The sequence below is a fragment of the Canis aureus genome, chromosome 21 (genome assembly GCF_053574225.1).
Source record: "Canis aureus isolate CA01 chromosome 21, VMU_Caureus_v.1.0, whole genome shotgun sequence".
In the NCBI taxonomy this organism is placed as follows: Eukaryota; Metazoa; Chordata; class Mammalia; order Carnivora; family Canidae; genus Canis; species Canis aureus.
The window spans coordinates 49455343-49473606 of NC_135631.1; the positions used below are offsets into that span (position 1 = coordinate 49455343).

The 18264-nt window shown below is 43.8% G+C and overlaps 1 protein-coding gene across 4 annotated transcripts in view; it reads left to right on the forward strand.

The window, feature by feature from the left end:
- HECW1 (HECT, C2 and WW domain containing E3 ubiquitin protein ligase 1) overlaps positions 1–18264 on the forward strand; it is a 441131-nt gene that overhangs the window by 179045 nt on the left and 243822 nt on the right. For all 4 annotated transcript variants that reach the window (XM_077864126.1, XM_077864125.1, XM_077864127.1 and 1 more), the window contains exon 3: positions 12831–13155. In XM_077864126.1, coding sequence (XP_077720252.1) covers positions 12831–13155 — 325 coding nt within the window. The remainder of the gene's footprint in view (positions 1–12830; positions 13156–18264) is intronic.

Sequence of the window (18264 nt, forward strand, 5' to 3'; positions counted from 1 at the left end):
TTCAAATTAGTGTTTTCATATTCTTTGGATAAATACCCAGAAGTGGATTAAGTGGATCATAGAGTAGTTCTATTTTAATTTGTAAAGGTATTTCCATATTCTTTTCCACAGTGGCTGCGCGATTTACATTCCCACAAACAGTGCATGAGGGTTCCCTCTTCTGCACATACTCTCCAACACTTATTTCCATCTTTTTGATAACAGCCATTCTAACAGGTGGGAGGTAATATCTCATTGTGGTTTTTAATTCATATTTCCCAGGTACTTAATGATGTCGAACATCTTTCACACGCGTGTTGGCCATCTGCATGTCTTCTTTGGAGAAATGTCTGTTCAGATCCTGTGCCCATTTTTAAATCAGGTTGTTTGCGTTTTTATTGTTGAGTTACATGAGTTCTTCTTATATTTTGGATATTAACTCCTTACTGTGTATATATGACATTTGTCTTAATGATTTTTTTTAAATCTAATTCGAAAGCCAAAGGAAACGGAAGCAAACATAAACAAATTGGGCAATATCAAATTACAATTCTTCTGCACACAGAGGAACTATCAACAAAATGAAAAGGCAACCTACTGAACGGAGAAGATATTTGCAAACTTAAATTGGGTAGGACTTAAAATCTGTGTTTTGGTTCCTTTGCATTCTGATCAGCATGCACCGTTCTCCCTATGGGGAATACCTGCCCCACTCTCACCCTGCATTTGTGCTTCTCCTGGGAACTCTCACCTTGGCAGGAGGGTAGGCGAGCCTCCACGGAGTACCTTGGATTCATTTATTTTTCACGCAAGTTTGTGTTCTCTTTTCCAGGGCAGATGCCATAGCTTATACTCTTGTTCATTATCCAGGGTTTGACACATGCATTTGTTGACCAAATGAATAAATAAATGAAGATTGTCTGGGAAATGCACCTTTAGCGGTTGAAAGACACTCTGAAATGTGGCTCTAGCTTTCTGCGAGTAATAAAGCAAGAGTAAAATGCTGGCCTCTGCTGCGGGTCACAATTGAGGTTCTGACAGGGAGCGCGTTGTTACAAATGAGGAGAAGACTTGTCCTCTGCAAAGAACAAAGCTAATGTAATGGAAATGCTTGCACTTAAGATTCATTAGCATGTACCTGTGGCTCCTTCTTCCTCAAAGCTAATGTTTCATTCGAACAGCCTTTCAGAAACCCAGATTACTTCATTTTCTCATTTTCCTTTTAATACTGTCTCTTGGGGCTTTGAGAAAAAGCGTGATGAGCAGTTTGAATGGCAACCCAGGCATTTCCTTGTGATGACACTGTTTCTGTTGCTGCCACCCAGTGAAGGGAGGGCTGTGTCTGCTGCTCCTATATCCCATGGCTCCTCCTACAGATGTCAACCCCTGGAAGGATACAGAACTTTAATCCTCCCACCTACAAGGTAAAAGGAAAAATTAGAGATGTTATCTGAATAACTAATTCAAGCCTCAAATGGAAAAAAAAAAAAGATTTTTTTTTCTAAAATATCCATATCATTGAGACTTCTGAGTTCTATTTGTCTGGGTAGGCAGCTTCTCTTTTAATTAATTGAAATAGCAGTGAGTGTTCTTGAATATATTACCGTATCATTGAGACCTACAACTTCCAGGCATCAGCTTAAGAGTGAAAAATGTCTTAGCCAGATGATAATCTAGTTTGCCTTCTGGTGGTTGCTACTGAGGGTCAAATTAAATTGTGTTCTCATTGACTGTAATCTAAACCTATAGCATACTATTAAGCAAAAGTTCCCTGTGGCTGGAATTCTTGGGAGAAGCATTGGGGCTCATAATTTTACTGCATCAGATGCATCTTTTGTGTGTCATCGGGAAGCTCAGGTGATGCTCCCAGGCATCCAAACAAGAGATGGATTAGGAGAAAGCCATTCTATTTCTTTAAGTCTGGAAAACTGAAAATACTGTCTGTTGGTAGCTTTTGTCCATGAGTCAAAGGTTCCAAGCAGCCTCCATTGATTATCCCTTCTCCTTAGTTCTGAAAAATTAAAAAGATTCATTAGTATGGCAAATGTTGGAAAGGATAGTCTATGAAAGATATCTAAGAATCTCAGCAGTGTGTCGTGTTTGAAAAAGTAACGGCTAATATTTCTTTACTCTTAATGTTCTCTTAAAACCAAGCAAGACTTTGGCTGAGGTGGTCTCCATACGGGAGAAGCCAAGTAGGGAGCCTAGATATCTGAATAACCACAGCCTGAATGTGAGCTCCCCATCCAGTTTAGCCATAATCTTAGTGAGGACTAATGCCAACAGAGCTAAATAACAAATCTTATATTTTTTTTTTGTTTTCAAAATAGAAATCTTCCTTCCTTTTGCCATTTCCATAAATAATTGATAATAAAGTAATAGGGCACTTCAAGGTCACTTGATTTGCTGTGTTGACCATGAGGATACCTTGATGCTGTGGGAACCTTCAAGGGACTTTCACAGATTTAGACACTTTGTCCGTGTAGTTGTGGTTCACTTCAAAAGCAATATTTTTGTCTCTGCTCCTGTATTCTTTCTCTCTTCTATAGATGTCAGAAGCTGGGTAGAGATGCTTATGGGTTGATTTTTCTCCTTGTCATTCCAACTCTCATAGTCATTGTATCTTACATCACTTAAGACAGGCCTAATCCTCTTTTAATGGCACCACTTTTTAATTACTTCCTTCTTTTTCCAACCGATGTCTCTCGATTTAAGCCATCTCTGCTGGCCCTCACGTTATACTGTGAGTGCTGAGATGGCACAACCTGGTGTGGCTGAGGGAATGGGTGACAGCTAGCCCTGGACTTGAGTAGCCCGGACTAGAAATATCATCACAGGAGGGGCACAATGATGGGAGGGAAGGCACTTGGGAAGGAAAGTATTACCTGTGACTCCCTCTGGGATATGAACTGGCCACGTCACTTCTCAAGGGATACAAAGACAAGAATGACACAGAAGGGAGAGAGAGAGAGACTAGATGCTATTTGCCTCTTCATCACTGCTCTAAGTTGTCTTCCAAAAAAATGGTCTCAAGTCTTAACACTGAATTTATCTGCTTGATAACAAAAGGAAGTGCTGCTGCGGCAACTTCAGGTCCCCTGTGTACCGGTAATAGGCCATCTGGTTCGCGTTCCTCAAGATTGGCCCTTCTGTTAGAGCTGCAGTCCAGGATGGTGCTCCCCCTGTCCTGACAGGTGGTCTGAAAGAGCAGTGTGGATGAACCCTTATCCTCCTGAGGATTCTTTGGTTCTTCCCTAGCTGTGCATATCTAGCCCCTTGGCCAGTAGTTCTTCTAGTGCTTTGGTAGAAACTTCTGCTGCATTGTTGGTGAAGGAAGGTGTTCAGCAGCACAGTTTCATGAAAGCACAAGGTAGGTGAGGCCACCACTGACTCTTTCCCTGGCTTTAACAGGGCTCAGTGTCCCCAAAAGAAACCCCTCTATCCTTAACTTGGCACACTTGGCCTTAAAACTGGTCTTGGGGCACCTGGGTGGCTCAGCGGTTAAGCGTCTGCCTTTGGCTCAGGTCATGATCCCAGTCCCACATCAGGCCCCCCACAGGGAGCCTGCTTCTCCCTCTGCCTGTGTCTCTGCTTCTCTCTCTGTGTCTCTCATGAATAAACGAATAAAATCTTTAAACTGCTCCTGCCCCACATACCCTCTGCTTCAGGCACCCTGGTCTTCCAGTCCCCTGGACACATGTGGACAGTCTTTATAACTCTTGTCTTGCCTTTGCATATGTTCCTTCTGCCTTAAAAAAAGAAAAAAAATGTTCTTTCTCCGATTCTCCCTAAGTCTTGTTTCCTTCCCTATCTGACAAAATGAGTAATTATCTTCCTATCTTGTGAATCCCTCTAAACTTGTTTGTGTTTCACCCTAGGTTGAAATAATTAGTTTCTGTATTTTCTCACCACCAGATAATATCCAGCATAGGCCTCACCTCCAGCACGGTACAGGTCATGTTGTACATGCTCACGTGTGTTTGACTTATGTGTTAGTGAGCTCTACTACATCACTGGTGACATTACTTTGCTATATAACAGTGAAGACTAGCCTTTGTACTGTATTCTATGGCAAAGTAAGATTATAAATACAGTATGTTCCAGAAAGTCAGTCCAGTTCAGTTTGTGTTGATGTGTCGTCCAAGCTTTGAAAATGAAAGATGCAAAAGTCCTGAAATTTACTTCTCTTGATCAGTTCTGAGGAGCAAAGTATCCTGGGGCACATGTTATTAAATGACGCAGTGTCCCCAGTGGTAGAATCAGGCACAGTTACCACTTGCCCTAGAATGCGCTAAGTGTGGTGTAGGGCACTGCCCTGCTCCTGGTTGAATGCAATGGCCACGAGATCCCAACAGAAACAGGCCACACTCGGTGCCGTATGTGGTCTCTGTGACTGTGCCTTTGGATTGTTCCTCCATTTACCCCTCATCCACCCCCCTCAAGGACACAGGCCATACCTTGTTCCTTTACCTGTCATCCTCCCACAGTGGATCTTAGCCCCTGGGTTGCAGATGGCCCTGTGGTTTTAGTCTTAAGGGATTGTCTGATGAAGCTTCTCCCTAGAGGTGTCCTTGGCTTTCAGGATTGCTGTAGTAGAGGCTTCTCCAGACACAGAGGGATCCTCTCCCCTTGCTTTCCTCTCACTGCTATAGGGTGATGTTTCTAAGGTGAATAGATTGTATCATTTCCTAGAGCAAAAAATCTCCTGTTCCCGCCCACCCCACCCCATCCTCTAAAGGGGAAGATCCTATGTCTTGGTGTGTCCTGGGACCCCCTCGTCTCCCATTTCTCGCTGCTCCCCCTGGCACTCTCTGGCAGGCAGCTAGGAGGAGCTCTGCTGAAAACACTGGCACGCCACGCTTGTATGTAAAGCTCTGCCTTTATACACAGGTTCCTTCTGCTTAGCTGGGACTTCCCTCTGCCTCTGACCAGTTGGTGACCTTCCTACTCCTCCTTCCAAATACACTATTACTGTTCTCCCATCTGGGAAGGCATCTCCAGCATCCCTCTCCCTCCCGTGAGGACCCTGCCTACCACTCTTGTCATGGTCCTTGTCATTGTGTCAGAGTTGACTGCTTAAATGTTTGCCTCTTGCACAAAACCCTTCGAGGGTAGGAGCACTGTTTAATTCACGTCTCTCTGCATACTTGATACTTGGCACCGTGTCTAGTACACACTAATGACTCAACATTTGCTCATTGAATGGGCTAAAGGAAGAAAACAAAAAGACAGTTTACTTAAAAATCTCACCAACTTTGCTGGGTCCAACCTCCCAGGGGATGGAAAAATTTAAGAGAGCATCTATACAGCACCCTGAACCTCCATGACAAATACTAAGGTATTTGAACATTAACCTCACTGTGTATGCAAACATAGCACCTCATTTGCAATCCTGCTCAAATGTCCTTCTTAGAACCCTGTTCGTTGTCGGGCCACATTGCCTATTAGCAAATCTAAACAGGTTTCTGAATAGAGGAGGAGAACACACGGTGCCTTACATCCTCTGCAAGCCTGAGGCTGCCTCCTCAGAGAGGCAGTGGGGTCCAAGCCGTGGGGCTTGGGTTCTGGGTTCCATTCGTGGCTCTGCTACTCACATGCTGTGCCCAGGGCAGGCCACTGCCCTTCGACAGCAGCAGGAGGGAATGAACATGACTTCCCACCGGTCGCTCTGGGAGTCTGTGTGACTCGGTTTTAGAGGTCAGGTTCTGAAGACTAGACTGTCGTTAGGCAGGTGGTGGTGCCTGGGTATGGAAGAGACAGTCACCCCACTTGGTACAGCAGCTCTGGGGAGCTCCAGGAGTGGAGCTGTGGTGATCAGGGCTGTTGCTCATGGCTGCCCAGCTCTGTAGCCAGATTGCTCCCCTGCACGCCCACCAGGTGGCTCCGGGGTGGCCAGCAGGATCTCTGGGGCCTGGCTGCCATGACCTGCTGGACCATCACTGTGGTTCTGGGAAATAGAAGCATATCCTTTACTTCAGTGGGTGTGAACACATAAAGAAGGGACCTTCCCAACTTGCATCGAGATGGAACCCTCCTGCGGGAGAAAAGGACATGTCTGAGATTGAAAAGGGAAAGTCATCTGTGCATTCCTATTCATTCTCTGTCCCTGTCTGTGAGTCCATCTGTCTGCCTCTCTGTCTCTCTGTCTCTCTCTCTCACACACACACAACACACATGCGCACACACATGCACACACACACACACACAGAGGAATACCACTTTCAATGACTTTTCTTTTCATATAGAGCAGAAGGAGATGCTGCTAGAGATCAGGAATTTCCCTTAAATAACATAGGAAGATCCCCCGCCTCCTATCTTTCTTGCTCTCCTCACCTACATCCCCCACTGATTATTCTGGCTGTAGTAACTGCCCAGACTCTGACAGCTTCATTCTTGAACATCTCCAAGCATAAACCTCCCAAGTGGCTCAGGGTTGCACAAAAAAATTCCGTATTTGACCAAAGTGGTAAAAGTTGCATATCCTGCAAAGCATGGCCAGGCCTCCTGGTCACCTCTCCTAAGCATAAGGAGCGAGAATGACATTGGAGCAACAAGGAGCAAAGATTTTCTTCTGCTGCCATCACTGGGGGCTCCAGAGAGAAGTGGGGTGGAGGCTGTTCCACTCACTTAAACCTATTGTTGAACTTTTTTCGTTAGTGGTAAGGCCTTTTGTGTTCCTAAAATAATTCATTTGACTGTCTCTTTAACAAGTCCCTTGTCTGTCAAATCATGACGACTTCCTATGTGGATATTCCCTGACTTGGTTTGATTTGCTTATTAACATTTCCTCCACCTAATGTTCCCTTCCAGCCGGCAATGTGTGGGATTCTATTTCTTTTTCAAAAAAAGGAGCCCACACAATTTAGTTTATATAATTCTGTGATATTCTTCTGTACAATGGCCAGCACAAAACACAGCCTTTTCAACACATGGCTTTGAGGCTAAAAACACTGTCTCAGAGACAGGTGTGATAGGAACTGAAGAGTTGGCTAGAGATGGTAACATTGCAGTCTCCTCCCACTTTCCTCCTCCAAAGTGCTTGGCCATCTGGCAAGTCACGGCCACCTCTGTCCCGTGACCTCACTCACCCACAGCTGTTCCCAAGCAGACGTACAAAGGTACAGGCAGGACTCAGATCTCAGGATGTGAGACCCAGAAGGGGAGGCAGGGGTGGGATCTCATCTCATCCACACCTCTCCCTTTTTACCAGTATCATTCAGGAACTGGTAATGGGGGATTCTGGGCAACAAGCCTGTGCTTTAGGCAAATTAGGCACTGAGAAGGTTCCTCAACTCAAACAGCAGAGCGTGATGTCATGGCTCCGGGATACAGAGGCAGATGCTCCCCTTCCTGAGCCATTCACTCACTCACTCACTCACTCACTCATTCATTCATCCAACAAAACATCTATTGAGCACCCATGACATTCTTACCAGGTACTGCTTTAGCTGGAAATGCAGGCCCAGACGGGCTGGTCAAGACCCATATTCTCTTGGCACTTGCTTCTCAGTCGAGGGGCACTGATACGAAATAAGACCCTCGTAGATGGAACAGGTCATTCAGGCTCCAGTTTATCTGCATCAAGGCCAGAGAGAGATGTGAGGTTGAGAACAGGCATGGAATTGAGAGCAGGAGGTCTAGGGCATAAGGGGTCGAATAAGCCAAGGGGGCTTTTGAATGTGGTCAACACAGCCATACAACACAGCCCCAGAGAGACGCTTTATAGTATAACCTTGCCTTTTGTCAAAAACTTGGGCAAGAATCTGCCACTGTTTATGATTTTTCTAAGTGTTTTTTTAAAGGTAATGTTCACCATATCATGTGGTATTCTCTAGATAAAGTGTAAAATGAAGTGTTTTATTAAGAACTTGGAGGGAGAAGAAAATTCTATATTCTGATCATGAGAACTATGCTTTCCTTGTATTCCTGGCTTTCAAGAAGATCAGAGGAGTATCTGAATCAATTTCTGCAAGCATATCTGCCCATGTTATAATTTGGAGACAGTGCTTAAGAGGCCACTCTTAAAATCACATAGAATAGGCTCAAATCCCCATTTCTTGGAGGACCTCAGGAATGTTTATGAACCACCATCCTGAGCTGGGTTTTCACCAAGGAAGTAGTGATCGTGATGGGTTTTTAATGTGATAATGCACCAAGTTCCCTGCATAGACTAAACGCTCAGAATCATCATCCTTTTTCGTATTGCTACTTCCTATTTTGTCTGGTCTCTATTTCCTTGTACATTTCTTTTGTTGTAAATTTTCTCAGATCCGTTGTAGAAAGAGACAAGTTACGTGTAATTTTTTTTTTATTTCATTACCTCTCTGATGGCATAACCAGAGATGAGTGTAGGATAAAAAAGCTTAAGGCATCCACTTGCTCAAAATAAAATCTGTTCCTGAACTCAAAAACTATTATGCTCTTCTTTCAGCTAAATAATGCCAGTTAGTATAACCTTGTCTCATATACTTTAATGAGATTTCCTTCAGGGCCTGTGTTATCCACTCACTGTTTTTGATTTCTTAGGGTGGAGGCAATTTTTAAGGGTCATTTTCTCTATTATAGATATGGCTTTTGTCCACTTGCTCTTCATTTCTGAGATGGTACTCACTCACAGCTTTATGTATTCCAAAACAGAAAAGCCATTAATGACTTTGTCAGTTAGAAATTGAGGCAGCAGAATCTTTTGTTTCCCTGTGTGTCCGGAAAAAAATAAAATCCAAAATAACATGTCCCTTCCCTAGAAGTGACGATTTCTTTCTTTTAAGATTCCATCTCCTTACAGGTTTCACGTTTGCCAGTATACTCTAATGCATAAGAATAACTTAAAGCACTAAACGTGCAAGACCTGTTCCAAGATTTTTTAAAACTCCAAGAACATATCACTTAATTAAAACCATTTTAACAATTTGAGTGATTTCAGTTGGAAAGCAAAATAGGTAAACAAAACATCATTGTTGGATCTTCAGCTGCAAGTAGGAAACAAGCCAGCAAGCAAATCCTCCTCCCTATGAAGTAGGTCACAATGTGATCAGATTGTCTTCAGTGGCTCACTCATTGGATTCGCTTTTTCGGGGGTCAGTTACAATCTGTGCTTACCGTAGTCTACAAGTAGACACCCTTGATTACAAACAATTGGAAAATCCCAGTGTCACTGAAGCTGTTACTAATATTCTCTTGGTTTCTTATATGTGTCTATTACCCATCACCCAGGTAAGGGAAAATAAAAGAACCTCAAATGACTTAGTGGGACGGAGAAGAAACTGGAAGCAATTTAGTGATACTGTTGACTTCCTCCTCCTAGATAATGGGAGAGCCACTCCTGCTCTTTGCGGGGAGGAAGGAGAAGGCAGGTCCCTGTCTCGTGAGATTTGCCTTTAGAGCTTAGGAAGAATTTTGAGGTTGTACAACAATGGAATCACTGTCTTGGAAGAGAGCGGTCTTTTATCCAGGGCTATTTAGAAGCAGGACAGATCCTTCTCTATCTCTCGCAGTTCAGATGTGAACGGAGAATGATTAAATTGTTTCTTCCAGCCGGATGAGTCTATAGTGTGAGCTTGGAACCCTTGTGAATGGCCCGGGAAAGTGTAGCCACAAAGGAATCGCACGTTGGGGATCAGCTATCCACCTGCTGTGTTCAAGAGGCAGCTGTTGTGAGTCTTTAACAATAACACCTGTTTAGGGACACGATGGCATATAGTTTTAGGTGAGCCTTTGTACATAAATTTTATCTCTTTTTCTCTCTGCACTATCTACTGACTTATATCTTTCCATCTTTTATCTGTTTTGAATAGCGAACTTAAACCCCTTCTGCAAAAAGGAGGGACCTCATTGAATAAAATAAATCATATTAATTAAAGCTTCAGGGGCCTTTTTTGATGCCAGGAGTCATGCCAGTTCCAGGAGCAGGAAGTGCTGGCTTTGAGTCTTCACTGCAAAGGGACGTGTGTGAATTGATCAACTAGCCATAATACAGTCAGCATCTCTGCAGGAGACGGGGATTCCTGTGGGATCACAGAGCTGAGGCCCACATTTTGGGGAATGGGAAAAGGATGCAAGGGGAGGTTATAGCAGAGTTGGTGCTGGGGCATAATCTTGAAGCAGACATACAATCCCTGCAAGTACAAATGGAGAGGGTGTGGACAAAGACACAGTGTCTTTGGTGGGGAGGGTGGGGAGTGCAGCCTTCAAGGAACAGCTTTGAGGCCGCTTTACTGATTCCGGGCAAATGCCATTATTGCAACCCAGTAAATTACTGACAGACGTTTTCCTTGACTAATGGTTCCTTCTATGCCACATAGACAGTAGCACTGGTGTAATTTGACAGTTTCAGGAAAGTTGCCTGGTTTCCAGGGAATTCTAATAAAAATACCACAGCAGAAGTGTCCTCAACAAAAGAAAAGCACTCTATAATTTTTTCTGAGGGACCAGCTGATAGTATATCAATCAAATTCCCTCAAGCCTCAACATTAATGCAAAAATATCCTATTCAAGCACAAACTTGACAGATAAAGGGAGCCTTCCTCTCCAAGAAATTGGTATATAGGGTGCCTTTACAAATACATTGGACTGTTTAATGCTTGGAATTTCAGTTTTGAAAAACAACTTGCAGGACCGTGACTAGAAATGATTTGTGGGTTTGTTGCAGAAGGAATTAAGTATGAGGGCCCTGGGATGATGTGAGGGGACCCTTGGCCAGTGTGTGAGCCCGGCCAACTGCCCAGGACCTATGTTTCATTGAGGCATTCTTAATAAAGCAATACCGGTAGTATATTAGCAGTAGATTTTTATTTATTGAGTATTTTCTATGCTTAGGGCTTAATTTGCATTGTCTCATTAAGTGATGACAGCAACTCATTTACAAACGAGGAAACTGAGGACCAGGAAGATTAAGTAAAATGTCCAGGGATGCACAGGTTGGAATTTGGTAGGTTCTGCACTAGCTTTGGTTTAACCTGCAATCATAAGCTTGACTATTTAATTCCCAGTTGTTTTTAATCTCCATAATAGTCCACATCAAGCATGTGTAAACTGCAGAAATGTTATGCTCTAGCAGCAGCCTTTCTTTTCTGGAGATGTTCCAAGGGTCTCTGGACAAAGTCCCCCTGGAGGATGGTCAGGTTATGGATGTCCCCTGTGAGCTGCTCAGAAGAGCCAGGATGCCTGTGAGGTGCACGGGCGGCTCGTGTTCCCTGGGCTCTGCCTATCGTCCAGGTGACACCGTGGTCTGTCCATGTTCATAGTGTCACACGACAAGCATTTAAAAAAAAAATAAAAGACCATATGGTACCAATAGTGCGATGAGATGCTTTCTGGAGTCTGGCTTTTCTGGCTATAGTAATGCCATGGTTACCGCCAGGGAGACCTGAGGAATTCCTAACAAGAGACTCAAATAATGAACCAACAGGCCTGCCACATGGCCATTAAGGCCTGAGATGGAGAATGCCAACACTGTGCTTCATCAGGTTAATGGACTTTTTACAAGTGCCCCGGTCTTGGAAGATGGAAAAAGTGCAGGCCTCAATGCCTGCTAAACAGACTTATGTAATCCAAAGAGCAGAGTGCCGCTGAGGCCTGGGCCTCATGACAGTAAACAGAAAGTCTATAACTTGCAGTTGATTGATGTGTGCAATAAGTAGCTGGCCCTGGGATCTAAACTGTATGACTCAACACATTTTCAGGCCTTAATCTTCTCTTCGGTTGTTTTTTTGTTTTGTTTTTGTTTAAAGACAGAGAGTTCGAGCAGGAGTGAGGAGAGGGTACAGGGAGAGGGAGAGAGAGAACCTTAAGGAGACTCCATGTACAGCACGGAGCCCGATGCAGGGCTCCATCTCACTACCCTGAGATCATGACCTGAGTCAAAATCAAGGTTCTGGTGCTTAACCAACTGAGCCACCGAGGCACCCCCTTAATCTTCTCCTTGAGAACAAAAGTGTTCCTATTTGTAGAATGGCATGTACTTTTATAGCCAGGTATCTCAAAATTATATATTTAAATTCCAATTTTTATATACTTTGATGAAGTCAGAATCACACTTCCTTGTTTCAAAAAAGAATCCCTTGTGCAAGTTTGATATGATGTTCCCCCCGCTCCCGACCCATGTTTTAAAAGCCATCTGTATCCAAAACAATCCAGCTATTGCTGTGCATTGGCTCAGCTCATAGTAAGTGCTCAATGTCGCAAACAAAAAACATGCATTTTTTTTTCATCAGATACAATGGTTTCTACAATAACATTGGGCTCCGAGCCATAGTTCTCTGAGACTGGACTTTGTTGAAAATTATGGTGTTCAAAGATTAGTAAGGGATTGGAACAGGTCCTTAATGGGAATCTCAGATGGCTGGAGATTTCTGGAGGGTGGAGAGTGGTAATGGAGGTCTAGCAGCCTCAGCCACCTGTAATTCTGGGCTGTATGTCTGGGGTCTTGAATGCTGCAAGGATCTCTAAAATGTTCAGTGATCATAATCATAATCATAATCTACCCTAAAAAAAGATAAAGTTGGATCCAATTGAATTGCTGCTAGATTTCTCAAGAGATGGCAGCTCGTTTGGGGCAGTCACACCACCAGAGCCATTGAGCCCTTCTAAGACCCATGGGCTAGAAGGAGAAGGCGAAACAGACTCCAGCAGAGCGTGGAAATGCATGGCCCCTTGGGGAGCTGGCATTTTTATGCTTGTCTTCCCTGTGTGAACCCTGAGGAAGATGCTCTGTGTCCTCTTTCAAATCTCCCTTGGAGGGCTGCTCGCTCACAGCTCCTTTCTTCTCCCAGCACATCCTTCTTTCCCTGTGAAGACCGCGATTACCTAGCTGGTATCTTCCACCCCCGCTAATTGTCTGTTTGCCCCCACAGAATCTGTACCAGAACAGGTTTTTAGGCCTGGCCGCCATGGCATCTCCATCTAGAAACTCCCAGAATCGACGCCGGTGCAAGGAGCCACTCCGTCACAGCTACAACCCCGGCCAGTTCCACAGCATGGCCATTCGGAACGGCCCCCACGGCACCGTCACCATCCCCCGCTCCACCAGTGACACCGACCTGGTCACCTCAGACAGCCGCTCCACACTCATGGTCAGCAGCTCCTACTACTCCATAGGGCACTCACAGGACCTGGTGATCCACTGGGACATCAAGGAGGAGGTGGACGCTGGAGACTGGATCGGCATGTATCTTATCGGTGAGTGTTCACTTTTACATATGCTTTCATATTTCAACAAACTCTATACTTTAAGGTGCACGATTTGCAATCACATGTGTTACACACCAAATTCTAACACCGCAGACCAAGCACCGAGGCTTCTCCTGCTATCTCCATTCAGTGGAAGAAAATCCTAAGATAGAAAGGCCAGATGTGGTTGACCACGAATGTCATTACCATTTGCAAGTATAGAAGCCCTTCTGCTTATGAATAATAAATATCCAAAGCTTGTTCTCAAGTCCATATGTTCAGAAGACCAAAGCAACACCATACACACAACCGATATATGCCCGTATCCGTGGAGGGACTTTCACTCTGTTGCCAACAGAATCATACGCCTCTTCTTACCTGCTCATTCAACATTCTTACTACCTTGTATTCAAAAGACGTAACTGGATTCAACGTACGGTGAGAGCAAGCACACCACAGGCTGAGGAAGAGAGTGATGGCTGAGAGGAAAAAGCACAGGCCCTTGTCCTGCAGAAAACAGAACTCATGAATTTGAAATCACCCAAGAAATGGATTCGATCTATTGTACGTGATAGAGTCAGGTGTGGTGGAAATTGGTGCATTTATGCTGGTTAATCAGCAAGCGAAGGTGTGGTGGCTGAGGAGTCTCTAGAGTCAGGCATCCAGTCCGAGGGAGGCCAAGCCTTCTGCCTTCAGTCTGTGCGAGGAGCAATTCACACATTCAGACATACGATGCCTGAGTTAACATCATGGAATATCACAGAAACCAATGGATTGTTAGGAGTATTTTACAATCTGAACCATTTTTCTGATAAAATAAAGAGGATCTTATCTGACTAGCTGTCAGAGAAATCTTTTTAGCTCTCTGGTTTTGCAGTCAGTTTGCCTGGGATATTTACAATATACACATTATTGCAAAGATGAAGAAATGCAAGTTTTGAAATTGGTACACATATCGTGGTTACTGGCTAAATTGGACTTAGGTAAAATTTAATTTGCTGAAAAAAAATAGTTCTTGAATAAAATTGTTTGGATACCATCGATTTAAAACAGAGCTTGCAAAATAAGAGCCCACCAACATCTTTTGGGTCCATATTGTTTTGAATTTGATTGGTTATCAACATTGAAAAATGTAGAGATTTCATATCGAAATCAAATTTCTAGCTTCTTTCACAAAGCCCTCCACTTGGCAGACTGAGCCTGCAATTCCACTCGGCTTAAGTCTGCTAAAGTTAAGCATTAACTGCCTCGTGTATGGTCTGTACCCTTCAGTTTTGCCACAGTCGCTCTGCCACCATCACTACTTTTGTTATGAATGTCACTTGTTTAGCACCTTAGGCCATTAGATTTTTGGCCCCAGATCTAGTGTTGAAGCAACTCTTTAAAGCTGAAGCTTCCTGCAGTGGTGAGTTCTGATGCCACCCATTCCCAGGTCAGGGATCCATTGGAGGAGGAGCATGTATTGGGGGAAAGGTGGGACACCCAAGAACATTCATCCAAAGTGAAGGAATGGACAGGTCTGAAGCTCAGCTCTAGATCTGGGTGGCAGTGGAAGTTGGGGTCATTGGCACCCCGAGAGTTGATGAGGTCACTGTGGACTGTGTAGGAAACAGTGCCAGAAAGCCTCCATCAGAGAGGGGACAGAGGAGGCCGTCAGAGAGGAGGCGGAGGAGGGATGGAGACTTCAGACCAAACTGGGAGACCACGTCACAAAAGTCAAGAGAAGGTGGTGGAGGAAGGAAGGAGTGGTCAGCACCATCGGATGTCGTGAAACTCTGGGAATGAATCAGATCTGGTGTTAACATGACATTTTGACTAAGACAAAAGTAAACATAGTTCATCATCTTAGAATCTTAACTTGACAGTTTGTTCTTCTCATAGTAGCTGCACATATATAACTGTGAAGCTATTTAATGCAAAACGCCAACACTTTCAGCAACATAGCATTTCAGAAATAATTTCCAAATCCAAAATTATCTGCGAGTCTTAAGAGTTCATAATTTGTAGGTCCTTCGTAATGTATCTGTCAGATTTGCGGTGCCTTGCCAAAGATCGAATCACTGATGTAGACCTCAAATTATAGAGGTGATGATTTAATTTAAGCTGTCGTTTCACCACGGAAGTAATGCCAGTGCAGTGGCTCCCAAGCCCACACAGCTGCCTGGCCCGTTGTCACACCCCATGCTGCCCATGGGAACATCTCAGCACATCCTGGTGCAGTGTCAGCTAGGGACCATTCCCCATCAGTAGACAACGAAAATGCCCACGTGAGGCCAGGTTTGCGATGCTTTCATTCTGACCTATGAGGCTCCTCAGGCAAACATGACTTTTCTTCTGCCGTAGAGAGAATGAGGCATCTGGATAGGCACCTGGATGTGGAGAGAGGTGTGTGGCATCTCATTGACCCAAGCGCTGTCCTTAGCTAGGAACCCAGTAAGGGGGCAGTGACAGTAGCATCATTGCTATTATTATCAGTGAAATCCCATTTGGCTGCCCTCCCTTAGGGAGTGGTTCATGTGCTCGATGCAGAGTAATGAAGGAGTCTCCCTCCTAGTGACACCAAAGGGGGAAGATCACGTGGTTTCAGTGACACCTTGACCTCGTTAGATCATACCTTGCCACTGGCCACATGTGTGCCCCCAGCCAGGTACTGTTGTCAGAGCTCCAGATTTCCCATCTCCAAAATAGAAGGGAAAACATGACTTTCTTCTCAGGATCATCGAGCAGAATTGATGAGCCACTGCACATTTACTGCCTGTTGATCAATACTTCACGTCTTGATCTACCCGGTTAGGGAGCTCTATTTTCTGGATGTGTGATAGCAAATTACCTTAACTCCCAGAATTTGTTCAGCCTCGCCTTCACCCTTAGGTGGGTTCTCCATCATTTTAGTTGTACATCATAGAAAGGCTTCTTACCAAACTGGCAGGAACCTGGAAAGAGATTTTAAAGGTCAGTAAACGGGAAGAAGGTTATCATTTGGTCAAAAACAAGTACATACAGGCATATTTGCTAGAAATCAGCATTTCCAGGAAATAGTTCTGCAGTTATTCATTTGGTAATGCCTACTTGACTTTGGCAAGTAAAATCTAATTATTTATGGATTCTTCACTTAGGGTGAAAGATTCAGCAATGCCCATGGCTTATTCACATGAAGGGAACAGTATTGTATAAGTGGGTTAGGAGACATAAGTTGAAGGATACAATTAATATCTCTAGTCATCAGAATGCTTAGTTAATGAAAATGTATCCATTCAAGTATTTTTCACCTCTTCATCTCACATTCCATGTTAAAATAATATTTAAATTTTATATTTATTTTTAAAATTTTTTAATTTAAATTCAGTCTGCCAGCACATAGTATAACACCCAGTGCTCATCCCATCAAGTGCCCTCCTCAATGCCCATCACCCAGTTACCCCATCCCCCCACCCACCTCCCCTTCTGCATCCCTTTGTTTCCCAAAGTTAGGAATCTCTCAGGGTTTGTCTCCCTCTCTATTTTTTCCCTCCTTACTCAGTTCCCTTCCTTTCCCCTATAATCCTTTTCACTATTTCCTATATTCCCTATATGAGTGAAACCATATGATGATTGTCCTTCCCCAGTTGACTTACTTCACTCAGCATAATACCCTCCAGTTCCATCCACATCAAAGCAAAGGGTGGGTATACATCCTTTCTAATGGCTGAGTCAGATCCCATTGTATATATAGACCACATCTATCCATCATCTGTTGAAGGACATTGCGGCTCCTTCCACAGTTTGGCTATTGTGGACATTGCTGCTATAAACATCGGGGTGCAGGTGTCCCAGCATTTCACTATATCAGCATCTTTGGGGTAAATCCCCAGCAGTGCAACTGCTGGGTCGTAGGGCAGGTCTATTTTTAACCCTTTGAGGAACCTCCACACAGTTTTCCAGAGTGGCTGCACCAGTTCACATTCCCACCAACAGTGCAGGAGGGTTCCCCTTTCTCCGCATCCTCTCCAACATTTGTGGTTTCTGCCTTGTTAATTTTCCCCATTCTCACTGGGGTGAGGTGGCATCTCATTGTGGTTTTGATTTGTATTTCCCTGATGGCAAGTTGATGCAGAGCATTTTCTCATATGCATGTTGGCCATGTCTGTGTCTTCCTCTGTGAGATTTCTGTTCATGTCTTTTGCCCATTTCATGATTGGATTGTTTGTTTCTTTGGTGTTGAGTTTAAGAAGTTCTTTATAGATCTTGGAAACTAGCCCTTTATCTGATACGTCATTTGCAAATATCTTCTCCCATTCTGTAGGTTGTCTTGTAGTTTTGTTGACTGTTTCTTTTGCTGTGCAGAAGCTTTTTAATCTTGATTAAGTCCCAATAGTTCATTTTTGCTTCTGTTTCCCTTGCCTTCATGGATGTATCTTGCAAGAAGTTGCTGTGGCCAAGTTCAAAAAGGGTGTTGCCTGTGTTCTCCTCTAGGATTTTGATGGAATCTTGTCTCACATTTAGATCTTTCATCCATATTGAGTTTATCTTCGTGTCTGGTGTAAGAGAATGGTCTAGTTTCATTCTTCTGCACGTGGCTATCCCATTTTCCCAGCACTATTAATTGAAGAGACTGTCCTTTTTCCAATGGATAGTCTTTCCTGTTTTGTGGAATATTAGTTGACCATAGAGTTGAGGGCCTATTTCTGGGTTATCTATTCTGTTCCATTGATCTATGTGTCTGTTTTTGTGCCAGTACCACACTCTCTTGATGATCACAGCTTTGTAACACAGCTTGAAATCCAGCATTGTGATGCCCCCAGCTCTGGTTTTCTTTTTCAATATTCTCCTGGCTATTCAGGGTCTTTTCTGATTCCACAAAAATCTTAAGATGATTTGTCCTAACTCTGTGAGGAAAGTCCATGGTATTTTGATAGGGATTGCATTGAGCATGTAAATTGCCCTGGGTAGCATTGACATTTCCACAATATTAATTCTTCCAATCCATGAACGTGGAATGTTTTCCCATCTCTTTATGTCTTCCTCAATTTCTTTCAGAAGTGTTCTGTAGTTTTTAGGGTACAGATCCTTTACCTCTTTGGTTAGGTTTATTCCTAGGTATCTTATGGTTTTGGGTGCAGTTTTAAATGGGATTGATCC